This window comes from Dasypus novemcinctus, chromosome 17 (genome assembly GCF_030445035.2).
Source record: "Dasypus novemcinctus isolate mDasNov1 chromosome 17, mDasNov1.1.hap2, whole genome shotgun sequence".
Classification (NCBI taxonomy): Eukaryota; Metazoa; Chordata; class Mammalia; order Cingulata; family Dasypodidae; genus Dasypus; species Dasypus novemcinctus.
Window position 1 is genome coordinate 80,630,895 of NC_080689.1, and position 27,816 is coordinate 80,658,710.

The 27,816-nt window shown below is 42.1% G+C and overlaps 1 protein-coding gene across 2 annotated transcripts in view; it reads left to right on the forward strand.

The window, feature by feature from the left end:
- Positions 1–12,402: 12,402 nt before the first annotated feature.
- The window catches only part of RMND5A (required for meiotic nuclear division 5 homolog A), a 60,602-nt gene continuing 45,188 nt past the window's right edge, over positions 12,403–27,816 (forward strand). The window contains exon 1 of one of the 2 annotated variants that reach the window (XM_058279052.1): positions 12,403–12,634. In XM_058279052.1, the coding sequence (XP_058135035.1) occupies positions 12,493–12,634 (142 nt within the window). In that variant the 5' untranslated portion in view covers positions 12,403–12,492. The remainder of the gene's footprint in view (positions 12,635–27,816) is intronic. The other variant, XM_071208952.1, reaches the window with a different exon arrangement.

The window sequence follows — 27,816 nt, forward strand, 5'->3', positions numbered from 1 at the left end:
TTTTCTGTTTTCAATTTCCTTGATATCTGCTCTTATCTTTCTTTTTCCTTCCAGAATTATTCTTGCTTTTGTCTTCTTGTTCTTTTTTCTTGGGTGGGCACTTTGATTATTGATTTGAGTGTTTTTTTTCTTTTCTAATTTTAGTGCTATAAATTTCCCTCTCAATGCTTCTTCAGTTGTGTTACAGTAATTTTGATATGTTGTATTACCATTTTCATTCAGCTATATGTGCTTTTAAAATTTCCATTTAAATTTCCCTCTCAATGCTTCTTCAGTTGTGTCACAGAAATTTTGATATGTTGCATTTCCATTTTCATTAAGTTGCATGTACTTTTAAACTTTCCATTGAGACTTCCTCTTTGACCCATAGAATATTTGCAGGTATGTTGCTTAGTTACCAAGTGTTTGGAGATTTTTCTGTTATCTTTCTTTTGTGTCTAGTTTGATTCCATTGTGGTTGGAAAACACACTCTGTATGACTTCAATTCTTTTGAATTTGTTGAGGTATTTTATGGACCAGGATATAATTTATTTTGGTGTAGGGTCATGGGCACTGGAAAAGAATGTGTATTCTGCTGTTGTTGGGTGGAGTATTCTATAAATGTTGATTAGGTCATGTTGATTCATGATATTATTGAGTTCTTCTATATCCTTGCTGATTTTCTGCCTCCCCCCCCCATAAATCATTGAGAGAGGGGTGTTGACATCTCCAGTTATAACTGTGAAGTTATTTCTCCTTCCATTTCTATCAGTTATTGCTTCACATATTTTGCAACTCAAGAGCCAGGAGAACCACAACATGAATGAGAAAAGACATCAGATGCCAACACCGAGATTAATCAAATCCTAGAATTATCTGACAAGGATATGAAAGCAACCATCATAAAAATGCTTCAACAATCATTTGTAAATTCCCTTGAAACAAATTAAAAAATAAAAAATTAAGCAAGCAAATAGAATTTATGAAAAAGAAACATGGGAATTATAGAACTAAATAATTCAATAAGTAAAATTTAAAACCAGACTTGCTGGATGGGCTCAATAGTGAAGATGACAGATCAATAGAAATTACCCAAACTGAACAACAGAGAGAAAATAGATTGGAAATAAAAGTGAACCGTCTCAGGGACCTGCAAGATGGTAACAAAAGAGATAACATTCATATAATAAGAGTCCCAAAAGGAGAGGAAAAACAGAAAGGGAGTGAAAAATTATTCAAAAAATGACTGACAACTTGGCAAAAGATGTAAACCTTCAGATTCAAGAAGGTGAACAAATACCACATAGCACAAACCCAGAGAAATCTATGCCAAGACACATTTCTGAAAACTAAAGACAAAGAAAAATTTTACAAACAACCAGAGAGAAACAATGCATTGCTTTTAGGGGAACAGCATTTCATCTTACTGGTATTCTACTATAGAACTATTGTGACTAGTAATGGAAGAAACTGTAGCATTGATGTGGAGAAAAGTGGCCATGGTAGTTGCTGAGGGTAGGGAGAGGGAAGAAGAGATGTGATGTGGGGACATTTTCGGGACTTGGAGTTGTCCTAAATGATATTGCAGGGACAGATGCTGGACATTATATATCCTGCCATAATCCACTGAAAGTATTGAGAGAGAATGTAAACTACAATCCATGCAGTGCAGTAGTGCTCCAAAATGTATTCACCAAATGCAATGCATGTGCCACAATGCTGAAAAAAGTTATTGATGTGGGAGGAATGCAGGGGTGGGGTGTGCGGTATATGGGAACCTCTTATATTTTTTAAAGTAACATTTTTTGTGATCTATGTATCTTAAAAAAAATTAAAAAAAAAAAAGACACTGAATTTCTCACCTGAAAGCAAGTAAGCCAAAAGAAAATGGTACTGACTGAAAATAACTGTCTACCTAGAAACCTACGCCCTGTGAAAATATCCGTCAGGAATTTAAGGGAAATCAGAGGGATGAAGGAAAACTAAGGGACTTTGTCACAAGCAGACCTACCCTAAAAGAATGACTAAAGTAAGTTTTCTAAACAGAAAGGAAATGTTAAAAAGAGGAATCTTGGGAAATCAGAAAGAAACAATACAATAAGCAAAATTATGAGTAAATACAATAGACTTTCCTGCTCTTGAATCTTCAAAATTGTTAGCAAAATTTATAACACTTTCTGAAGTGATATTGTAAAGAAAGAGTTAAGTTTAACTTTCACATAAAGGGGAAGCCAGAATCAGCTCTGCAGTTGGAGGAAGGAGGGAAAGGGGTTCTGCCGGCTTTGGTGCCAAGAGCTTGAAAAGTGGTGCCAGAGTGAGGGGGGGCAATGGTGAGAAGCGAGAGTGGGGCCAATGGTGAAAGCGGTGCTGTGCCCACCCAGCCTGGGAATGCAGGGAACCCTGGAGCAGCGACTCAGGGCAGGAACCCACAATGTAAGTTAGTTAGATCTCTCAGATAGGCTGTAACCCCTGAAGTACCCCGTCAATGGGGAACAGGGGAGGGACCTGCTGTTAGGTTTAGGGTATAAATATCACTGTTTCTTGTTTTGGTGCTCTGGCCATTTTGTCCAGGTCACATGCCTGTTCTCGCAAGATCGTTAATAAAATTCTTTTCTCCTCCATAATTGGAGAATGGTTGCTTTCATATCCTTGTCAGATAATTCTAGGATTTGATTAATCTCAATGTTGGCCTCTGTCGTCTTTTCTCATTCATGTTGTGATTTTCCTGGCTCTTAGGTGAATGATTTTTTATTGTATCCCAGGCAGTATATTATGAGACTCTGGGTTCTATTTAATCGTCTTGTTTTAGCAGCAATTCCCCTGTTGAGGTACAGTGCAAAGGCCACCAAGTGTTTGACTTCACTTTCCTCTGGCACCTAGTGACACCACCCTGACAGAAGTGGGGCCTCTGGCCCTAACACTCCCTTGTTGCTATGGGTGGGGTGGAACTTTCACTCTCCATTCATCTTGCTGACAAAAGTGGGCCACTGCCCTGTTGCCTCTGAATGGGGGGGTAAAGGCAGTTCCCTTCTCAGCCTGGGACACCCCCTGGTGGGGGAATCAGAGCACTGCCTAATTCGGCCAGGGAGAGGATGCAAGATCCCCTGCTCAGCCCTGCCAATGCTATTGCTCAGGGGATCTAAGAGCTGCCACCCACTTTTTTCAGGTCAAGAGTCTGCGGTGGAAGATCAACTCCCTGCCTGGCTCCGCTGAAACTGCACTGAGAGTGGGTGCAGTTTTTCCGTTGTTGTTTGGCTGGAGTAGGGCAGGTATGTTAGGTTGTTAGGCAACCTTTTTTCCCTCATCCTTTGGCTAGGAGAACAGGCTTTTCTTGGTCCTTTTTTTTGGTCTGTGTCTATCAGGGTTACTGAGTTGGAGGTTCAGCAGTATTCTGTCTAGGATATATGGGAGAAAATAAGGAAACCCAGAGAACTTACTGTATGTTATTCCTCAAGTCCCAGGTTCCTAGGAAGTCTGACTTCTTCTTTCCACCTTTAAGAGTCTTACCACCCTTGTTTGTTGCATTGTGCCCAGGGTGTTTTAAGAAGGACCTGGGAGAAAAGGCTACTCTATCTTATCAGAACAGGAACTCTCCTCAAAAGGCTATTTTTAAACTTATTTGACCACCTGGTGTCTCCCCCAGGTTGTCAAAAGTCATGAATCTCAAATTAGCACATGCTTATAAAGCTGATTTAGAAATCCCTCACTTCTCACCAATACCACCAAAAATAAACAATCAAACAAACAAATAAATGGTACACTCAAGCATAAGGCTGTTATCTCATTCTGAACTGGACAGTCTGGTTTGGAAGCAAATACTGTCTGCTTCTTTGAACAAAACACAACCTGATGGTAGGGATTTCTATTCCTCAATCATTTTCCATTTTCTATTAATTTTCCTAACCATAATGCTTTTCTTGTTTTCTGAACCCAGGTTGATGAAAACAAGAGAATAAAAGAAATAAACCAATATGATAATAGGAAAAAGTCATGAATCTAATACTTAAGCAATTTATAATCTATTCCCTGTTCTGTGCAAGTGCATAGTAAGATTCACAAGCTGACTGAATCAAATGCATACCTAGTAAAAGGAAAGACCAGCACCCTGCATTCCTGTGTGGCTTCATGGTTTACAGAACACTTTATTTTACATAATATCCTCAGCAGGGAAACGGACTTGGCCCAGTGGTTAGGGCGTCCGTCTACCACATGGGAGGTCCGCGGTTCAAACCCCGGGCCTCCTTGACCCGTGTGGAGCTGGCCCATGCGCGGTGCTGATGCGCGCAAGGAGTGCCCTGCCACGCAGGGGTGTCCCCCGCGTAGGGGAGCCCCACGCGCAAGGAGTGCACCTGTAAGGAGAGCTGCTCAGCGCAAAATAAAGTGCAGCCTGCCCAGGAATGGTGCCGCCCACACTTCGCCTGCCACGGACAAAGAAACAAGACGCAGCAAAATAGACACAGAGAACAGACAATCGAGGGGGGGGGGGGAGTTAAATAAATAAATAAATCTTAAAAAAAAAAAAAATATCCTCAGCAATCTTGCAATGTAGGTGGAGTAGATATTGTTTTTTAAATAAAGGCTCAGTTTGGTTAAGGTTCTTACTTAAAGCTGGTAAGTGGCAGTGTTGTGATTTTTGTGAATTTTATTAATAGCTCTGGGCACCTATTACCAAAAACAAACTACCTAAGGTAAATGATCTTTTGTTCTACTGGAAATTCCATTAACATTAACTCCATTAATTTACTTTAACATTAATTTCATTAACAAATAAACATGGAACATAATTTTGCCTTTTTGTAGTACAGTGACTCATAGGTTTTGGAGTCAGAGGAATTAGAATTCAAATCCTAGTCCCACCACTTATTAACTGTGTGATCTTGGACAATTTGCTTACTACCTCTGTGTCTCAGTTTCTTCATTTGTAAAATGGGGATAACAATAGTAATAGTTACTTCAAAAGACTGCTTTGAAGATTGAGATAATTAAAAGACAGAGTGCATGGCATACTGTAAGCACTTAAAAATTGTAGCTATTTTTATTAAGGATACATAAACAAAGCCAAAACCAAAAAACACCTCATTGCATTTCCATAATCAGTAAGTAATGATTCAGACTCAAAGCTTTCGGAAACAGGGCGGGTTTCTGTCCATTCCTATTTGGCTGTGCAGCACCTCACATGTTATTTAATAAGCACTGGCACCTGTAATTTTAGAACTGGAAGCAATCTTAAAGATCATCTATTCCAAGCTTCTCCTTTTTTAATAGATAAAAAACCTCAGGCTGGAGGGATTGAATTAATTACTCCAAGGTTACAATATTAGCACCCTTCCTGCTATCCCTGGTAGAATACATAAATGAATAACCATGAAACTATGTATAGAAAGACATAGCAGATTCCAGAAAGAAAAAGATTGAGACCAATGAAACCTAAGAGAGCAGGTCCAGAAGGTAAAAATACTCCTCTCCCAGGGTGGCCACTATAAACTAGGGCAGTACCTGCTCATCACCTTCATGGAGGGTCATAAGCGGGGGATCCAACTGGGAGGCAACCAGATTAGAACCACCCTTGCCCCAGAAGTGGTGAAGACTGCACCAGTGAGGGCTTGGCTGCCAAAGAGAGTTTATCTTCTACAAACATTAGTGCAACTGAAAGAAGAGGGTGGTGGAAGCAGAAGGAAAGACATTCATGTCCACACTGCCCAGACAATCCCTAATTGTGTATCACTAATGATGGGCATGTATCATCCATTCAGCAAACAGGTACTTATTAGGTGGCATTATGCCCAAAGCCACACAGGAGATTCAAAAAGTAGAAAACATTCAGATCAGTATTTTCTTGTTAGTAGTGCATTCACCCATTTCTTAAACTTGTCTTAGTAGCAATTTCCAGAAATGTCTCCAATGGAGACTTTTTTTTGCTTGAAAGTGACAAAAATTGAGTTTGTCTTTTTTTTTTTTAAATAAGAGATATTTTGTCTTGGTAATTCAGTATTTCTTAACACATTTCGTAAGATTATATTTATTTTTATAGTGGTGTTTAGTTAGAATAAAGTCAGTCAATCAGGTTTTTTCCCCAAAGTCTTAACAAACCCCGTGGGTATATTTTTACAAATATAATTGTTAACATAATTTTTAAAAATCTTGTCAGAAAGTGTTATTTTGCATAAAAGCACACTTTTAGTAGTTTTATATAGTTTCTCAAATCTGGAAGATGAAATTTTGAATTTTTGCCTCTCTCAGTTTCAGGCTCCTAAGAATAAAACAAAGTGGAAAGAATATGTAGAGATATATTTGAATAAGGGTAAGCACTAAGCTATAGCTACGTGAAACAGTTACTAAGCATTTCAAAAACACATCAAAAGCAGTTCTAAAACTTTTTTTTGGTTTGCTTAGAGAAAAGTTGTTAAGTGCACAGGAAAGCAGTTACAAAATTGTAACTATAATGAAAGCTATCTTTTAAAAAAAAGGCACCTGTGGAGGTGTATGTATGCACAAGAAAAACTTTGGACATTCACCCCACAAGTCAACACTAATTTTTTTCCTGGGTGCTGGGATTTCTGAGGATTCTTATTTCTGTTCACTTATTTGTATTTTCTAATTTTCCTACGATTAATATATATTTTAGTTGCAAAGACAAAAGGCTTTCTTTTTCCTTTTTTTGAGTAATGTTTATTCAATGTCACAGAGAATCAAATTTGGGGTGGAGGGGAAGACCAGATCAAAGTCTAGAATGACTGCAAATTAAAGATTCTCCAGATTGAACAGACTGGGGCAGGAGTTCATTTCATATTATAGTGGGATTTTTGGAGGCACACATGTAGTAGTCCTTCGTTGTGCCATAGAAAGGCAATCATGAAAAAATAATTTGCAGTTATTCTACAAACCAAGTTTTTTCCTTCTTGTTTCTAGAGACCCTTTTCTGAGGAATCAAGGTTTAGGCTTATGGCAATTATAAACTGGATAGAAGAGCCAGTACAAAAGAAAGGACATAAAAAGTCTCTGCCCTTACATGTTTTAATTTTCTCTTTCTAGCTAAATTCGCAGCCTCTTATTTATTCCTTTTTTAAAAATTCCCTTTTCTTTAACAAATATTTACTGTACTTTTTCTATGCTGATTAAATCATGGGAGAGAAAAAGAAAAGAAGTTGGCCCTGAACAAGAAGCTAAAAATTTAACTGAGTGGATAAACAAAATATGGTACATATACACAATGGAGTATTATTCAGCTATAAAAAGGAATGAGGTTCTGATACATGTGACAAAATAGATGAACCTTGAAGACATCGTGTTAAATAAGCCAGACACAAAAGGACAAATATTGTATGACCTCACATATGAAATAATTAGAATAAGCAAATTTACACAGAATCTAGAATAAGAGTTTACCAGGGGACAGGTTGGGAGTAGGGAATTAAGGCTTACAATGTGCAGAGTTCCTGTTTGGAACAAATGAAAAGTTATGGTAATGGATAGTGGTGATGGTAGCACAACATTGTGAAAGTAACTAATAGTACTAAAATATATACCTGCATATGGTTAAAAGGGGAAATGTTATATTGTACATATGGTACTAGAATTAAAAAAAAAAATCCATGAACTGTACAACACAGTGAACCCTAAGTTAAACCACTGAATATAGTTAATAGTGCAATTATAAAAATGTGCTTTCATCAATTCTAACAGAGGTACCACACAAAGCAAAGTGTTAATAATAGGGTGGTACTTTATGCATAATCTATAACTTTTCAAACACAAAAGCAAAAACAAACAAAAATACAGGGCAATCTCCACTTAGGCATTAAAACACTCCTATAAATAAGTCCTCAGGAGTAGGAGAGACTGGTAACTTTACTGTGGTCATGGTTTAGATCAGCACTGTCCAAAAGAACTTTCTCCAGTGATGAGAACATTCATTCTGATACTGATTAACATAGCAGCCACCAGCCACATGTCATTACTGAGTACTTGATACTTGGCACTGAATGTTTCAATTGAGGCACTGGATTTTAAATTTTACTTAATTTTATTAAAATTTAAATACCTACATGTGGCTGATTGCTACCATACTGAACAGTACAGGCTTATGTTCTAGAAGGTATCAATAGTTAAATTAGGACTTGTCCTGTTGCTTGAAGAAATAGCTGAGAATGAAGATAAACATTCTAGATTAACAAAACAAAACAAAACACAAATGAGCTGTGCTCAATTCACATTGAAATGGGGAATTATTTGGACGCCTGTGTGTAAGTGCATGGTGTATAGGTGGGTTTGCTACACTGGGCAAAGCAAGAAGTCTAGCAGAGTTAGGATTTGCAGTTGTAGGTAAGGGAGTCACTGATTTTTGATCAGTATCTCTTACCATGTACCAGGCACTATGTGGAATGCGTCACATAAATTATCTCATTTCATTATAACAACATTTTGAGGAGGATAAAGATTCATTTGGTTGTGGCCAGTCTCGAAGCCAAACTCAGCATGTAAATGCAATGCCTTCCCCCCAGCGTGGGACATGACACCCGGGGATGAGTCTCCCTGGCACCGAGGGACCACTATCAACTACCAACTGATGATGCAACTGGAAAATGACCTCATACGGAAGGTTCAACGCGGATCAGCGGAATATCCCTGTCTACATAAAATAACATGACTTTAAAATGCTGTTTGACCTAATGTAAGGGGGAAATGGAAAGGAGAAATGAGTTTATATGGCTACGAGTCTCTAAAAAAGAGTCTGGAGGCTGTCAGAAGGATTGTCCTTATGCACAACTGAGCAGAGTCAGAGAGACAGATAAAGCAGATACAACCCCCAGATATCGGTTCCTTCGAGGGCTAAAGAGACCCATGGGAGTTATGGTCATGGCCGATGGGGTTAACTACCAGGTCAGATGGCCCCTCTTTGGAACTGGTGTTTATGTGTGACGAATCTGGACTCAGATGGGATCTCTCTTCATAAGACTTTCATGCTAATGTGCTGGAGGTGCAGTTAGTGTCGGGGTTTAAGATATATTTAGGGGATTTGAATCTCTGGACTGACAATGTGATAGCCAGGTCCTGAGCCTCAACAGACTCCAGCACCTACAATCTGACTTATTGGGCTCACCACACTCAGCTAAGATGGAGTTGAAGAAGGACAACCACCACACCATGGAGCCTAGAGTGATTACAACTGAAAGTGGGAGGATTGTATCCAGCATCCAGGTGGAATCTGAGCCTCCTCTTGACATAGAGGTGCAATGGACACAACCAATCCAATGTCCACATAGAAAAGGTGGCATTGGATTGAGAAAAGTGGACATGATGGCTGATGGGTATGGGGAAAGGCAGGAAGAGATGAGAGGTGGAGGAGGCGTCTTTGGGACATGGAGCTGCCCTGGATGGTGCTTCAGGGGCAATCACTGGACATTGTAAATCCTCACAGGGCCCACTGGATGGAATGGGGGAGAGTGTGGGCCATGGTGTGAACCGTTGACCATGGGGTGCGGGGGTGCCCAGAGATATACTTGCCAAATGCAATGGCTGTGTCATGATGATGGGAGGGAGTGTTGCTGAGGGGGGGGAGAGGTGGGGTGGGGGAGGTAGGGTTCAATGGGACCTCATATATATATATTTTTAATGTAATATTATTACAAAGTAAATAAAATAAAATAAAAATAAAAAAAAAAGAATGGAAAAAAAAAAGATTCATTTGGTGGTAGTGTAGAGGTAAGAGACCAAAGGCAGGTAAAAGAAGCAATTATAATCTTGAAAACATGTAAATGGTACTAATGAAGAAGGTGAGGAATATGGAAATTAAAAAGCCTCTTTTAAAATATCAGGAAGTTAGACTCAATAAAACTTGATGTCTGGCTATACGTGGAGGGTGAATGCATAAAGGAGATAATCTATATCCCCTAAGGATAAAGAGGAAGATAAAATCCTGGGGGACATCAATGATTCTGGGGTGAACAAAGACAGCAGACTTAGCAAAGGAATCTCAAGAAGGACCTAGAGGGGTGACAAAAGAACCGGGTTAGTGGAGGAATTTGATGGAGAAAAAGTTTTTGAGAAACCTACAGGTACATTAAAGATGAGGATGGAGAAGTGCAGAGGAACTTGGAAGAATTAAAGTAATGCTGACAAAACCTGAAGAGTCCAGGGGGTGGTGGTGTCAGCTTTGGAAGGGAAATACAGATTCTTTTCTCAGGTTAATTTGAGGTAACCATGAGTCCCCTGGATGACTTCTTGCTGATGGGGGTAACAAGAGGCTAGAGTTTACCAGGTGGATCAGTTCAAGGGGCCATTGTGGTATTCTCCGAAACAGAAGGCAAAGGGAGAAGGTTGAGGGTGGAATTTTCAGTGCATGCCTATCTTCAGAGAAGTTCAAATGTGAAAGATGCAGCAAGGGAGAGGGATGACTGAACCCAAGTAGGGCAATGCCCTGGAGATCAAGGGAGAATTTTCAGGGTGAAGATGATTCAGAATTTTCTTATGTTGCAGTGAGGCCAAGGTAAAAAGACTGTAGAGAAGGGAGGAACATGGGTAGAGGGTTTGTCTAGGCAGTTTGCCAGTTAAAGGACTTAAGGGAAAAGGTAAAACATATTAATAAGGCAAAAGGTTTAAATGAAGATATCTCTTCCCCACCTCCCACCCCAGGTAGGTCAGACTCATTCATTTTGAAAGCAAAAAGAAACGGTTAGTGCAAAGGGAAGGAAGATCTGGGCAGGGAAGTTAGGAAGCCAGCATGCCCAAGAATGGACTCCTGTTGCTCTGGGCCCAAGAAAAAGTTCACGGTATGAGTGATATGGCCATGTTTTGAGAAGTGTGGCAGGTCCTGGAAGTGGATGGTTTTGATCAACTCAGTGAAGTCGGAATTGGGGTGGTGGGAGGAAAAAGATCTCTAACAGCAACCCTTAGGGCTGCCCCTGAGAATCGCCAAAAAATGAGTAAGTCAACACAATTCGGTGACTTTGCATTATCATCTAAGATTTCCTCCTGGGAACTGACAATAGTAATCACCGTTGTCAATTATCACATGGCAGTTGTGTGCCTGTTCCATATACCATCTCGCTTCGCTTCACCTTCCTAACAATCTAGTAAAGGTTTCCAAATTATCGATTTAAAAAAGGAAGCTAAGGCTTAAAGAGGTTATCATCCTAATTAAAAAAAAAAAAAAACTAAAAAACGAGGGAGGGTGGGAGAGGCGCCTACCATGTTCCCCGGCACTGTCCTAGGCAAAGAAAACGCCAGGCAGGTGCCTGCTGTTGTGCAGCTTAGTGATGCGGCGGAGACAGAAATGTAAACGAATAATTAGATCAGCGCCTTTTTCAAATTTTGGTTGAGAAGTGCGAAGATAATAAAGCTATTACCCTCCACAGGCTAGAGCAATGGGGAGGGCGTGCGGCCTGGGGAGGCTGACCTGAGACTTAAGGCTGAGGAAGTGGGAGGAAAAGTGGAAATTCCAGGTCCCGGGCCTGAGGCAACGAGCTGGGGCCACCGGCGCGAACGCAAAGGCGAGCGCAGCCCAAGGGGCGAGAGCCAGGGAGCGGCGCGAACTCCGAGACCGCCCGCGACGCCAGGGCACGTTTCCTCAAGGGCAGAAGCAGCGGCCGGTCTCCTCAGCGCCTGGCTCCGGCGCAGGCGCGCGGGCGAGGCGAGCAGCAAGGGAGGGTCGGGCCGCGGCGCAGGGCGGGAGGCGGGCGCCGATCCCCGGTCACTCCAGTTTTCTCGTGGGCGGCGGAACTCCGGGACGACAGTGCCCCTTTCCCTCGGGAACGGCCATAAGGTTTGTGGAGGGCGATGTCCTCTGAAAATGGCCCTTCTTCTTCGTCTTGTTCCCCCCTCCCCGACTTCTCAGAAACTAGTCACTCAGGACCCACCCCTCCCAACAGCGAGACCGTTGGTTTGATCCCTAGTCACGGATTGGCTGGAGTGTTGAGCCTCGGTCAGGGATTGGCGGACGCTGCCTCCTGCTGCACTCCCCGCTCCCATTGGCTCGCCTCCCGGCCCTGGGGGGCGTGGCGAGACACAGTGCCGCCCACTGTTTACGGAGCGCGGGAGGCTGTCCCCAGAGAGCCCAGTTCGACTGCTTGGGCCAATCGGGCCGCGGCCCCGCCCCCGCCCGTTCCCTTGCACGCCTCCCACGCAGGGGGCCTCCACCTTTCCCGCCGCCGCCCCGCCGCGTTCGCCCCCCCCGTGAGTGTGCGCTTGGTACGGCCCGCGCCGCCTCCTCCCGGCGGCTGCGCCCCTCGGCCGCGCCGCGCTTGGTGCCGCCCGGGAGAAGCAGGTCGTCGGGCGCTCCAGGGAAAACAAAAACAATCGGCGGCGCGGCGGGGACGCAGCCGAGCGCGGCGAGCGGGGCCGGGACGCGGGGGCCGGGCGCCATGGCGCGGGCGGGCGCGGGCCGCTCGGGGCTCCCCCGGCGCCGCGGCTAGCGCGCCCGCCGCCCCCGCCTCAGCCGCCTCGGCCGCGCGCGCGGGGCCGAGGAGCGGGACGCGGCCTCCGCCGGGCCCGGGGCGCCGAGCGCCGCCGCCGGCATGGACCAGTGCGTGACGGTGGAGCGCGAGCTGGAGAAGGTGCTGCACAAGTTCTCGGGCTACGGGCAGCTGTGCGAGCGCGGCCTGGAGGAGCTCATCGACTACACCGGCGGCCTCCGGCGCGAGATCCTCCAGAGCCACGGTAGGCGGCCCGGCCCGCGCCGACTCCCGCCCGCCCTCGCCCACCCAACTTTGCCCGGCCTCGGGACCCCGCCGGGGGGCGGGCTCCGCGTGCGCGGGCGGCGCGCGGGGCCCCAGCGGGTGGCCTCGGCCCGCGCGTCCTCGGGTCGGCGAGCGGCGCGCGGGCCCCGCGGGGCCTCCGAGCAGCCGCCCTGCCGCCTCGGGAGGCGCTGCCCGCGGAGCCCCGGCCCGGCCCGGGCCGCTGCTCTCCCCCGGGAGCCGCCTGCAGGGAGACCCGGCGGGGGCGGGCGGCCCAAGCTAGTGCCTCGCCTCCTGGGGCCGAGTTTCTGCATCTATGCATGGAAGGTGTTCTACCCACACTGTTGTTTTCATCTTTGCCCCGGGCCCTGGGGACGGATTTCTGTGGCAGAGTTAATTTGTGGGAGCTGGTTGGGAAAGGTCTTGGTTTGGATGTATATATCCAGTTGAAGGTCTGGTGTTCCTAAACGGTGAACTAGTCACAACTATGCTCAAGACGTGAAGGCCTTTTTATACTCAGGGGGTTTATGGAAGAGGTTGGGGCCGCTTCTCAACGTGTGGGCTGAAGGCAAACTTAGGTAAAGCCCTGGTGGCTGGGGAGAAAGGCTTGTATTGGTGGCAGTTGAAGAGGAGGGCAGCTTCTCGCTCTCTCACTGCCCCTTCATCTTCTACACTTTACCCCCCCCCCCCCCCCCTTTCTCCAGGACTGCGTTTCAGTTGACGGTAGTGCTAGTCCGTGGTAGGGGAGTTAAGGACAGTATCTTGTTCTGGATATACTCTTCAACCCCAGGGGAGGAAGCAAACTTGCAGCCAAAGTGGGAGTGGGATTAGAAGGGAAGGGAGTTGAGTATTCGTTTGGAAAAACCAGCAGACCTCCGAATCTGCCAGGGAAGGGCGATTTGATTGACTTGGCGGGCAATGATGTAATTGGTAGAAATGGGGAAGTGGAGGCGGAGTGGGTGGGAATTCTAGGAAGGCTCCTGCTGAGTTTGGTTTTGGGCACGTGAGACCCAGCCAGATGGCTTAATGAAGAGAAGAGTCAAGGGTGTAATGTTTCCTAGTGGCTAGAGATGGATAGATGGAGTCTGGGAGAGAAGTCAGGTCGAAGATTGTTGCCATTGCAGCAGAGGAAAGTGGAGATCACTCAGGGTGTAGGGAGAAAAGACTGTAGGGTTGACCCACGACCTTGAACTCCCCTTGGACTGTGTAGGGCCAAGGAGGAGCCAGCAGCAACTGAAAAGGACAGGCATGGACTTAGAAAAAGAAAGGTTGGTCAGCAATTCTTTGGCTGTTCGGAGTCTGACTCCGCTTGCAGTTTCAAAGAGTTAAGACAAGTCCAGTCAGTGGGAGTTAAGAAAAATATGAGGTGCACTTGAGTGTAATGAGACCCAAGACTGCTCAAACTCAGCCTTTGGGAGGGAGGCGTTCAGTCCCACCCCCATCCTATCAAATATGAAGGCAGAGACCAAATCTTGTTAAAGGATCAAGGGAAGGAACTGGTGGGGGAAGAGAATGAATAAAGGGCTTAGACTTGGAGAGAGGGAAGAAACATCCATTTTAGGTTCAGATTTAGAGATTAAAATATGTTGGATAGGTAGAACTTTAGGAGGAGAGGATGGAAAGTAAAGTACCTTTTCTTTCATAAGACAGAGGGGATATTTACTGAAGGGAGGGTTGTGATTGGGAGCTTTATTGTAGGGAGTTTAGGGGGAATCCCCGATGGATGAAATAATTGTGAGGATTACCAAAGCAGGTTCTATCTTAGATCTCTTTGCTTGGTATCAGGGAACTTTTCTTTCTTTTTTTTTTTTTTTTTTTCTGGTCTTTATTTTTTTAATACATTCAAAAAATATGAGGTCCTCATATACCCCACCCCCCTCACCCCACTCCTCCTCACATAACAACCTCCTCCATCATCATGAGACATGCATTGCATTTGGTGAATACATCCCTGAGCACCGCTGCACCTCATGGTCAGTGGTCCACACCAGAGCCCACACTCTCCCATGTTCCACCCAGTGGGCCATGGGAGGACATACAATGTCTGGTAACTGTCCCTGCAGCAACACCCAGGACAACTCCAAGTCCTGAAAATGTCCCCACATCACATCTCTTCCTCCCGTTCCCCACACCCAGCAGCCACCATGGCCACTTTCTCCACACCAATGTCACATTTTCTTTGACTACTAATCACAGTAGTTCATGAGTAGAATATCAGTAAGTCTGCTCTAATCCACACAGTATTCCTCCATCCTGTGGACCTTGGAATGGTTGTGTCCACTCCACATCTATATCAAGAGGAGGCTTAGATTCCACGTGGATGCTGGATGCAATCCTCCTGCTTTCAGTTGTAAGCACTCTTGGCTCCCTGGTATCAGGGAACTTTTCTATGAATTTATGGTCTTGGGTATTAGCCATACAGTATGCCATGGTGTTAAAACATTCTGACTTGGTGTCTGTTCCCTTTTGCTCTTATTTTTTACCCTCTTGCCTACCAAATTGCCAGTCTTACATTGGTATCCCTCTGATTTCCTTTAGTTCTTTTTTTCTTTCTTTCTTCAAATTCTACTCAATTTGTTCATTTTTTAAAAAAATACTACATTATAAAAATATGAGGTCCCCATTCACCCCCACCACCACCACCCTACCACTCCCCCCACAGTAACACTCTCCTCCATCATCATGCCAAATCCATTGCATCTCGTGAGTACATCTCTGGGCATTGCTGCACCCCATGTCCTGTGGTCCACACCATAGCCCACACTCTCCCACGTTCCATCCAGTGGGCATGGGAGGACATACAATGTCTGGCAGTTGTCCCTGGAGCACCACCCAGGACAACTCCAAGTCCCGAAAATGCCTCCACATCTCATCTCCTCCTCCCATTCCCCACACCCAGCAGCCACCATGGCCACTTTTTCCACACCAATGCCACATTTCCTTTAGTTCTTTAATAATAGGATTAAGTGACTAAAGGCAGTTGTAAAACACCAAACAACAACAAAAAAATACCAGAAGTGCCAGGTGGGCATTCCAAAGTAAAATCTTTCTTCTTTCTTTTGATGTTCTTGTGTGAAGACAAACATGTTGTGTTATCTGGGTTATGGTTTTTTCCAAAGCAGATAATATGTAAATTAAAGTTCTCTGCAGTGGTGTGCTAGATACCACATTGACTTTTTTTTCTTTCCTTTTGTAGTACTTTCAGACTTTCAGTACAGTGACAGTATTACGGTGAACCTTAAATATATCCTTCTTAAAGACATTCTCTTGAAAACTCTGATACTCCCTTTTCCAGTTGGAAGGAGAATGTCGAGGGCTTCTGAGTAAACCTTTCTTGGACAAGTGATGCTGTGGGCTTCTGTAAACTGAGAGGAGCTCCACTGGGGGCTCTGCCGTGGCTTTGGGTCTCCAGGCTTGTGTGTGGTGATACTCTTGGAAGAATGCGCTCTGATTGAAGTAGACTCGTGGGGACCTCTCAGGGACCCCGAGGTCCTTATCAGATACATCATTGCATAATGGCAGAGACTGCCTGTTTCAGAAGGTGCTCTGGAGCTCTGGTCCAAGGAATCGCTTCAGTTTCTGAGGCTGAATCACAGTTTCTTATGTTGAAATTTCTTTTTAAAGTTGCAGGCAATCAACTAAGCTAAGTAAGTACAGTTAAGGATGGTTTGTGGTGGAAACTGATGAGGCATACGTGGAGTTTAGCTCGTGAACTCATTGACACTCCTCTTCCACTCTCACCAGCCTTTTTCCAGACTGTGAACACTGCCTGGAAAGGGCTGGCCCGGCAGCTGGCCTGGAAATAGGCCTGCATGGAGGCCTAAAATCTCTCTTAGCTGCTCCAAATTTCTGATAGCCTGGAACCCTTTCATATGAAAGTCCTCTCTTAAAATCATCTCTCTTAAAATGCAGATTCTTTAATGCAGATCCCTGGTGAATTAATTTGTATTCTGACTCTTATTCTACCCCCTAGCCAAGTCCGTCAGTCTACAGAAGAGGAGTAATTTTGGATTGTAAGAATTTGAGGGGGATGTGTATGCTTTGACTGAGCTCTGTAGCCAGTTGAGGAGTTTTGGCTGTTCAGGGGCAACATAGAGACAACAGAAATACCGAGATGTAGTAAAGAGCAGTTGTGCTGGGGCCTGATCCATCCCTCTTCCTAGAGATTGGTTCTAAAGCCTTTTCTTTTTTTAAAAGAGATTTATTTATTTCTCTCCTCCTTCCCCTTCATATTGCTCTCATTGTCTGCTTTCTGTGTCTGTTCATTGTGTGCTCTGTGTCTGTTCATTGTGTGCTCTGTGTCTTCTCATCTTCTTTTAGGAGGCACTGGGAACTGAACCTGGGACCTCCCATTGTGGGAGGCAGGCGCCTGACAGCTTGAGCCACATCCACTCTTCTGAAGGCTTTTCTTGATGGCAGTTTATATTGCCTTGGAGACCTTAGAGTGGTAGCTAGGAGGATGGGGGAGGGACCCCCAGCCTGTAGAGCAGGGACTCTTAACCCTTTTTGTTCCGGGAGCCCCTTTGCCAGTCAAGTGAAAACCACTGACCCCTTCTCAGAATGTAGCGGCAGATCGTTTTATAGTTTTATGATACTCCACCTACCGTCATTTTGAAGTATGGATGAGCGTAACTAATTTTTAAGAAAGCAACAACTGTGATGTGATATGAAATGAATGCTACTGTAGTTTATTGCATACATTCATAATTGAAGGAATGCTAGATTTCAGTTAGAGGTCAGAGACAGTAAAGATAATAAGTTGATTTTTTTTCGGTTAAAGATCATGGGCCCCCTGAAATTTGGGGTCCATGGACCCCTGGCTAAGAATCCCAGCTGTAGAGGCAAATGGAAGGCCAGTGCTCAAGTGTTGGTTTGGTAAGAAAGGAATATGAAATTTTTAACCTAATTTGCTGGAAGCTCAAGAATCTTATAATTCTTATCTTTAATTCCTTTGATTGAAACTTTGGTTCTCTTAAATTCCCAACTCTGAGGGGAGAGGCAGCTCTCTTGTCATTTAGCTCTGTCAGCCCTTTAATTATAGTTTCCTGGTAAGCTTGAAGTTGGGTCTAATTTGAGATTCAGAGCAGTTGATGCTGTTTGGTGCTTATCCCTTGTGTGCTTATCCCTTGATTTTATTTGGTTAATGCAGTGGTGCTTCTCTAACTTCACTCACACACAGGCTGATTTTATTTCTCAGATGTACTCCCTGTTTTACTTAGCTTTATTCCAGCCATGATATTTGTGTAGTCTAGATGTGGTGTGTTATAATAAATACAATAAAAATAAAACTCATAACTCTTAATATAGTAGTTCACATACTAGCTAAAACCGTCATTCACACCAGTTGTAATGGAATCACATTTTGGGCTACACAGTTAACAGAAAAATAGTATGGATACATTTCTGTGATTTGACTTGTGGTTTCTTATATCCTGAAAAAATTATCTTCCTATTGGCAAATATATTTGTTTTTGTTTCACATTAGCATTTCTGTGGTGGAAGGGGCAATAGAAAGGAAGTATAAATGTATTGCTGACACTCTGGATTTATATTTGGTGAAAGAAGGTCAGGCTGAAACAATTGTAAAGGTTTTATGACATGTCTAAAGTGTACTTAGGGAATATACAATCTTTGTAAGAGTAAAGGGTGTGCAGTATTGCTTTGGGGTTATTTTTAGACAAGGGAGTTCTAATGTGGCTTCTAAAAGTGACTGGAGGAACTTCTAAATTTAATTTCTTTATTTTGAATAGATTATGCATTCACACGGTATAAATTCAAACAGTAAACAGGATGTCCAGTGAACAGTGTCCCTCCCACTCTTGTTCCCTGGGACTGCCTACCTCACAAAGAGCTAGTTTCCAGGAGAAATTTTTTGCAGGGTTCAAGGAAATAATGAATTTGTTACACCCATTTTTGTTTTAAGGCATTCCGTGTATAGGCTATTTGCTCTGAGGCTTAGTATCACAATTTGCAAGTTGGTAAAGACAGCTTCTATTTGTGGGGGTTAGCAGTTATTAGATTTCAGCATCTAAAATTTCGTGTGTGTGTGTGTGTGTGTGTGTATGTGTATGTAGTTTGATTCCTAGCAGTAAAACTCCTTAAAATTATGGCTGCTTTTATTTACTTAATCAGTGACTCAAAAAAGCTTTTGAAAATAAAGTTACTAGTTACAGAGTGCCATTTTTAAAAAAAAGTTTGAGGGTGACAGATGAAAAGGTATAAAGGCAATTAAGCATGAAAGGAGAAACAAATTATGGGTCACATTTCTGTGGTATGGTATTGTATCAGTAGACAGAAACCAGGGGTCCAGGGTCATGGTTGTGTGTAGCCTTCCCTTCTAGAATTTGGGTTGTATATATTATACGTGTGTGTTGAAAGTATATTTATAGATATTTAAATGCTCTGTGCTTTTCAGAGCCTACCAGTGTTTAGTGTGTTGTATTGAATGAATGTAAAAGGATCAGGGCATGGGCTAAGTGGTTTGTTCACTTATTTAGCCGATTCTTTGGTGTATTTGGATTAGGCTACATAGCTTGGTCCTGTCCCATTTGTTAACCAAACTTATTGCTGAATGCTAACAAGATAGAAAATAACAACTAAGTTTTAAAATTAAATAAAACTTGATATGTGTTTAGCATCTAGTCTGGAAGGTAGCATATAAGTAGGTCAGAAATAAAAGTTTGAGGGGATGACAGTAGCCGTTGTTTGAAGATTGAAAGAGGAGAGAGAATATACTTGTTATCAAGTTAAATGGGCTTTTTTGGATGGTGTGAATAATAGACCAGTATTGGGTTTAGAAGCAGATTAACTTTGCCATTAATTTCCTGGTTCATTTAGGAGATAATTCTTTGTTGTATGGTGTATATTCATTTAGACTGGTATATTTATTACTCAGGATTCTTGAGGTTGCAGGTGACAGAATAGGTTTAATTAAAGTGGAATTAGTTGACACGTAACTAAATACGCTGAGGGTCAGGACAGGCTGGCTCTAGGAGCAGAGAGGATGACGTCAGGACGGGTCTTGCTCTCCTCCTCTCAGCCGTGCTTCCCAGGGCTGGTTTTAATCTCAGAGGAGATTTCTCCTTGTGGAGATAAAGATGGCCAGTGGAGCTCACATCCTTACCGCCAGTGATCCCCCAGGCGAGGAGCAGGCCTTTTTTTCAGCATTTCTAACCACATTCCTGGGGAGAATCCTTATTGCCCTGGTTTGGGTCATATGCCTCTTTCTGAATCAGTAACTGGGGTCAGGGACATGCTGTCCTGGCTACCCTGAGCTGTGCTCAGTTTATGCTAGGAGATATGTGGCCTTTTGATCCATAGTCCATTAGGTAATCGAGAGAGAGTGCTAGAAGGAAAAGTTTGGCTACTTATGCACCAGACAAAAATAATAGGTATCTGTTACAGTTGCACACTAAAAGTTACATCAGTTAAACAGTGTTCTCTGAAATGTTTTCTTGGCTACCTCAGCCTTTCTCAGTTTTTGTCTTGCCCAACTATGGTGTTCGAATAATTAATGTAACAAATTGTCAGTACCACTTAATCTATAGATGAGAGAATTAGTCTGGTTCATGTTACCTACCAGGTTCATGTTCCCTCTGAGAACTTGTTTGAAATTGTTTTAATGCTTGGCATAGTAAAATCACTTTTCTCCGGTAATTTTACCTCTTAAGTAGTTTCTGACTCTGGGCAACACAGAACATTGATGAGGGAGAACCTGCCAACATGTCTCTGATACTCTCAAACTGGGGCTAACAGAGAAATTTCCAGTGTTTCGTATCTTAGCCTTTTAGTTGTTAGGATGGTGAAAATGCTGTTTTAGCACGTTGTTCAGTTGTGATATATATTAATACTGGCTTGTTTGTATTTTGGGTCCTGCTTTTTCATCTGTAAAGCAGATGAAGTGTTTGAAAGTGATTCCAAAATGTATGTGTGTGGGGGTGCCTTGCTTTCTCCATTATGTTTAAGCTCTCTGCCCATTTTATGAAAATGGAATCAACTTTCAATAACTCAAAAAGTTCAAATGCAGTGTATGTAATATTTATAAACTTGAATATTTGAAATTGTTCCTTCCTTCAGGATTTTCATGAAAATGTTAAGTCAGATTTTAGTGATTTCCAGGGACTCCTACTGTTTATTTCTACCAGAATACTCTAGGTCTTGCTGAAATTTTCAGACTCTTGGAAAATCTGAATAGGTAATAATCGTTATAGCAATACCCCTTTGTGTTGCACTTTACCACTTTTTATAGAGTGCTTTTGCTAATAGTGGGGTCTTGTCTCATGTCTTAGGCTCCTAAGCAGGATGTATTTCATGGTGTAAATGACACTTCAAAACTGTCTTTTATAGACCAAATTAGACTTCTGATTATCTGCTAATGAGCAGACATCTCGAGCTACAGCATGATGCTGCTGCCCACCCTCCAGCTGTTCAGTGTTAGCACACTGTCTTCCTTCTGCAGTGTGTATTTGTGCAATTGAGTTCTTTTTTTTTTCCCTTCCTTCCCTGATATCATAGAAATGAGTGGCAAACAGAAAACTCAAAGTGCAAATTCTGAGTAAGGATGAGAAACAGTTTTCAGTTTTAATGATATATTTTTATTGGTTGTATTTGGTAGGCCAAAATGGTATATGAATCTTGTCATATAATTAGACACATGGTAGTCTTAAGCATGTGATCAGTAGTGAAGAAGTATAGAACAAAAGTATATATACAAAACGCTAAAACTGTGTTGAAGGTAGTTTATAAAAGTCAAGGTATAATTAGGAAGGGAAGCCCTGTCTGGTCAGGATGGCAGAGTGAAAAGCTTCAGGGCTCTTCCTCCTACAGAAGCTTTCTACAAGCAGAAAGAACTGGTAGACACTTCTTTCTCAAAGCTCCAGAAAAGAGTTAGAAGGATTACAATCACAGGGTAAGTGCCAAATCAAGAAAAAGACTACCTTAAAATGGTAGGACAGTGTAGTACCCTGCCTGACCTTCCCCTGACCCCGATGGGTGCCTGGCCTGCACTCCCAGTGCAGGTCCCTGGTACCAGTTCCGGAAGGAGCAGAGGAGCCCTTGTGCACATAACGGGGGCTTGTGTGTCTGTCCCAGTCTCTCTGATAGCAGCCTGATGGAACGAACCAGCACATGCGCGACAAGCATGAGTCCTAGCATTTGCATTTTGAATGTAGAAGGCAGTTTGCGGAACTCTGATACAGAATGTTCTGGGAGAGCTTTCAGGTCATGGATGCCTGGGACAGGGGATTGTTGACTGTAGGTCATATAGTGCAGTGCCTGGAGCTGTGAGGAAACTGTTTCCTAAGGAGGAGGGGCCATCTGCATCTGTGAAAACGGGTGAATTCCCAAGGTCACACTTGCAGGCAAAGAAAAGACTCCTATATCTAAAGAATCAGGGAAGCCCCTGGGTTTTGACCTGGAGCTATCCCCTAAATTTTTATTGTATGGATAATCTGAGCTTTGCACAGTCAACAAAGGTCAGTCTACAAAGATTGGGAAAAGTGTTTTCTTTTTATCTTTTTTCTTTTCTTTAGCTCCTGGCTTTCAAGGAAAGCTCTGTCATAGCAGTTGCTGGATACAGACTTAAGGAACAGATCCTTTAGCATCTGAATTCCAGCAGTAACACATTAAAATATCAAAATGTCCAGGTTTCAACAAAAGATTACAAAATGTACAAAGAAACAAAAATTGATGACCCAGGCAAAGGAGAAGACTAAAGCATTAGAAACCATTAGTGAGGAAGACCAGACTTGTTACATACCAAAAGAAAAAAAGGGGGGGGGAGGGGAGGAATCGTCCTAAATGTGCTCAGAGAGCTAAAGGAACTAAGAAAACAAGATAAATACAAAGAGAATAACAATAGAATGGTGGACATTAGGAAAAGAAACCCAACAGGGCTGAAGATCACAGTAACAGAAATAAAAAATTTCCTAGAGGGGTTCAGCAGCAGATTGGAGTTGGTAGAAGAAAGAGTCTGAACTTGAAGGTAAGACAGTTAAATCTGAGCCTGAGGACTGTGGGACATCATAAGGTATACCAATATATGCTTTGTGGAAGCCCCAGAAGAGAGAAAGGAACAGAGAGAATTTCCAAAGAAATAGTGGCTGAAAACTAACCATATTTAAGGAAAAGACGTGAATATACACATCCAAGATGGTTATTGAAGACCAAATAGGATAAATCCAAATAGATCCACAGCAGCATTATAATCAAACTATTGAATGCCAAGATACTGAATTCTGAAAAGTCCAAGAGAGAAGCAGCAAAGGAGTCTCAGTAAGATTAAATGCTAATTTCTCATCAAAAACCACAGAGGCAAGAAGGTAGTGGGATGACATATTTAAGTGCTGAGAGCAAACAAAAATTGCCAATCAACAATTCTATATCTGACAAAACTGTCTCTCAAAAATGGGCGTGATTAATACAGGTAAACAAAAGTTGAAGGAGTTTGTCACCACTAGACTAGCCTTACAAAGAGATGCTAAAAAGAGTTCTTCAGGTTGAAAGGACAAGACAATAGATGTAAGATAGACGCTACATGAAGAAATGAAGATCTGTTACACAGTAAGGGTAACAACACGGGCAAATATAAATGCCAGTACTATTTACATTTTTGGTTTGTAACTCTACTTTTAACATCCTAAATGATCTGAAAGGCAAATGAATAAAATGTAATGATGAATCAGTAGTTTTGAGCTTATATGTATAAACATGTAGTTTGTGACAAAAATTTCATAAAGGTTGGGGGACAGAATGGTATAGGAACTTAGTTTTTGTGTGTTACTGAAATGAAGTTGGTGTCAAAGCAAATGAGGTAGTTATGGATTTAGGATGTTAAATATAAGCCCAATGGTAACTAGAAAGAAGATATTGGAGAATATGTATGTTCTTAGACATAAATTAGAGTACAGGCTGACGGGGGAATGGGGAATTAATGCATAATGGGTACAGAGTTTCTGTTTGGAGAGAGGGAAAGTTTTAGTAATGGAAGGTGGTGAGGGTACTGTGACAGTATGAAAGTAATCCCCCTGAATGGGTATGTCTGCTTAAGAGTAGCTGAAATGGGAAACTGTATGTGTGTGCCTACAATTTAAAAAAAAGGTATAAGTTGGCATTTAGTAATTTAGCCTTGTGGGGACCAGTCACCCCCCCCCCCTTTTTTTTTTTTTTTTTAAGGTGCTGGGGTCAGGGATTGAACCCGAGACTTCGTCTGTGGGAAGCCGGCACTCAACGACTGAGTTGCATTGGCTCCCTTGAGTTGGTGTTTTCGTTTGTTTTGTTTGTTGTTTGTTTTTGTTTTTAGGAGGCAGAGGGAACCAAACCTGGGACTTCCGGTGTGGGAAGCAGGCTCTGACCTGCTTGAGCACCATCTGTTCCCCAGTCATGCCTTTTAATATGTACCTTCTACCTTCCCACATTCTGTCTTAAGAGACATTTTTATTGGAACACATTATATTTTAAAGTTGGGATGTGTTTTATTACACCTTTGATCTTCCAAGTCTTTATCTAGGTTTTTGTTTAAGGGGTTTTTCGGGGGCAGGATAGGGGTAGTCGTTTTTGGAGGAGAAAAGGAGCTTATAACTAGGGAGAGTCTGTTTTGTCAATGTGTTTTATTTTAAAATTGGTGTGTGTGTTGACTGATGTATCTGGGAAATTTATGCTATTGCTTAGTAGACCCTTCACGTTTGGGAAGAGAGGGAGGGAATCAGCGAGCAGCCAACCAGGAAACTGCTAGCAGTGTCAGAGGGCAGTGGGTCAGAGAAATGTTGGTAGCGCCTGGCCCAGTCTCCAATGCTGGGCTCGAAATTGAGAGTATATAATATATAAATAACTATTTTTGTATTTATTGAGTCACTAAGTAGTTATTGAGTAAATAGTATGTGCCAGGCACCGTTCTAAGCCCTGGGAAATAGATAACCATGTTTCCTATCTTTGTGTAATTTCACGGGGGCGATAGACAAGTAAGAATTTCCAATGAAACGTGGAGCCCTGATAGGGAATTACAGGATGGTATGGGAACAAATGTTTTTCTAATATATCATCTCTCTGAAACTAGTGGCTAGGGAGTGAAGTCCAAGGGCAAAGCTTAACGTCTGAGCTAGGCTCCACCAAACTGTTCGGGAGTTAACTCAAACATTTTTTGTTTTGTTTTTTTTTTTGTTTTGCTCTTTTAGAGCAGAAGCTTTATTCATTGATGAAAGAATGGAGAAAGGTAAACTGGTGTCCATGAAGCACCTTCTCAAATATGTTTAATTTAGTTTGGTGATTGTCTGATTTTGGAAGAGACCATGGCTGTTCTAATTCCTGGGTGTGTTATGCTTAAACTCTGTTTTTAAAATAAAACGTACTATTCTATTTGTATTGAAAGAAAACTGTCTTTAACTTAGACCAGCTGTGTGTTGGTTCTTTGCTTGGATTTAAAATCTCAATTATGACATTCAAATTCTCTTATTGATTCAATTCATAATAAAAGTGACCCTGAAAAGTCCTGGTGACAGCACTGTCTCCTTCATACGTGCATATGGAGCCGAGGTCCTGGGAAGTTTTTTGCATTGAAGTGGAAAGACACATTCAGCTTCAAACTTGTCCGTGTAAAGTAACCACCACAGTGGCCAGCCAGGGACTGGCATAAGCCTTCACCTTATGGATCCTGTTTTTTACCTAGAAGCTCTGCTTCTAGGAACTGAGTCCAGTTTGGATTTCTTTCATAGAAATATTCTCCTTGAAGCAGGTTGTGCTTTCATAAAGACGGATCAAAAGTACATTAGAGCTTTCCCTTTTAGAAGTTAGTTTGGTCGAATCTCAGTCAGTCTGGTCATTACAGTGGTTTTCAAACCTGTTTTTACCTTTGGCTGCTTTCCACTGAATCCATTTGAAAATGCATTATTGTAATCTTTCTTTCTGAACAGGGTTTTCCCAGGATTCTCTTTCATATTATTCCGTTATACCTTTTTTTGAGCTCTGAATACTCTGTAAACATTATTTTTCCTTGGCATATACAGAGAGCTCTGAGTGTTAATTAATTGACCATGTACTACTAGTATCTATTACTTACAAAACTAAAACCAAAAAGTAGAAGAACTTGTAAATGGTAAAGGAAGAAAAGGAGGTAACAGCATCAAACTCCAGATAGCTAAGTTACTAAGATATGAAAACATCAATGAATAGCCAGATTGGGGCCTGGCATTTCAGTTGGAAAATTCCAAATGGTCTCTCTCCTGTAGCTTGGCTTCTACTCTTTTGTTCTTTAACCTTCTGTCTACTTTGTTGTCTCCTGCTTGTAGAAACAAATGTGTCTGGATGGGTAAGAGTTATGGCTTTCTTTTATTTTTTTTTTTGAGGTATAATTCGTATACCATAAAATCCACTTCTTTAAAGTGTACAATTCAGTGGTTTCAGTATATTCACGGAGTTGAACAGCTATCACCATTATCTAATTTCAGAAAATTTTCATAATGCCCTATCCTAACTCCCCATTTCCCTCTCTTACCCCCTGAAACCATTAATATACTTTCTGTCTATAGATTTACCTGTCCTGAACATTTCATAGAACTAAAATTATACAATATGTGGCCTTTGTGTTTGGCTTATTCCACATAGCACATTGTTTTCAAGGTTCATCTCTCTATGTTAGGACATGGAATACTACTTCATGCCTTTTTATGACTGAATTATGTTCCATTGTATGTGTGGGCCATGTTTTGTTTATCCATTCATCAGTTGGACATTTAGATTGTTTTTTCTTTGTTTTTTTGGCTATTGTGAATAATGCTGTTATAAATATTCATATGTAAGTTTTTGTGTGGATGTACGTTTTCTGTTCTTTTGCATATATACCTAGGAATGGAATTGCTGATAATTAAGGTTACTCTGTGTTTAACATTTTGAGGAACTTTCAAAAAATTAAAACTGTCACACTTTCCATAGCAGTTCCACCATTTTACATTCCCACCAGCAGTGTGTGATGCAATGTATGAGGCTTTCAGTTTCTTGGCTTGGTTTACTCCACATGGAATGAAGACATATGTAAGAGCTGGAAGCTATAATGTTGACTACAATTTAATAGACATAGCTGAAAGGTCCACTTTAGACATTTTATAATGTTCTGTGTTTGCAGAACAGTCTCATCAACAGGGAGTGTTATCCTGTCACAGATGGCAGAACTGTAAACTTTAGTTTCACTTTGCATTTCCTTTTTTTTTTTTTAATTAAAAAACAGCACCTTTTTATTGAATAATTTAAACTTACAGGACAGTTGCAGAAATAATACAAAACCCACGCAGACAACTCCAGATCCACTAATTTTTAACTTTTTGCCACTTTTGTCATATTATTCTGCCTACCTATCCATCATCTATCTGTCTTCTTTCTAAACATTTGAGAATGCTTTATCCAAGTTCAAGAAATTTAACATTGATAATGCTGCTTTTACAGTATATTCTAATTTTTTCATATGACCCAGTGATGTCCTTTTGGGCATTTTCCCCTCCATCCAGTCCAGTCCAGGATTATGTATTGCATTTAGTTATCATTGCCCTTTAGTCTCTCTCTCTCTTTTTTTTAGTTGCAGAAACTGTATAACATATTTCCCATCTCAGCCACTCCCAAGCATATAATTCAGTAGGATTAATCACATTCACAGTCTTGTGCTACCCTCACCACCATCCATTACCAGAACTTTCCCATCACCACAGACAGAAACCCTGCACCCGTTTTGCATCAACTCCTCTTTTCCCCTTCTGACTTTCTTTTTAAATGTTCTTCTCTGGCTTTATTTAATGTCAGCCTCATATTTTTATCAATAGTGCCTGCAGATGTGCATGGCATATGATAAGGCTGAAGGGCATACAGTTTACAGTAAGACCCTGTTTTCCCTTTGGGGCTTATGTCTAATTGAGATTGATGATGGCATATATGACTGAAGTTGTTAAATGGCGAAATGAACATATGATTCCATACCAGAGGAGTGGTTATGAATTCCTTAGGAATTCAGAAGAGGGAGTGAGGCAGACATGTTCATGGAGGAGATGAGGACATTGACATTAGGTAACATTTGGGTGTAAAAAGACCAGGAATAACAATAACAGAGCTTTGAAACAGATTCTTTTGGCCCAAAAATATGTATGGAACACCTAGACAGATTTTGAAATTTTCCTAAAATGTAGTTTT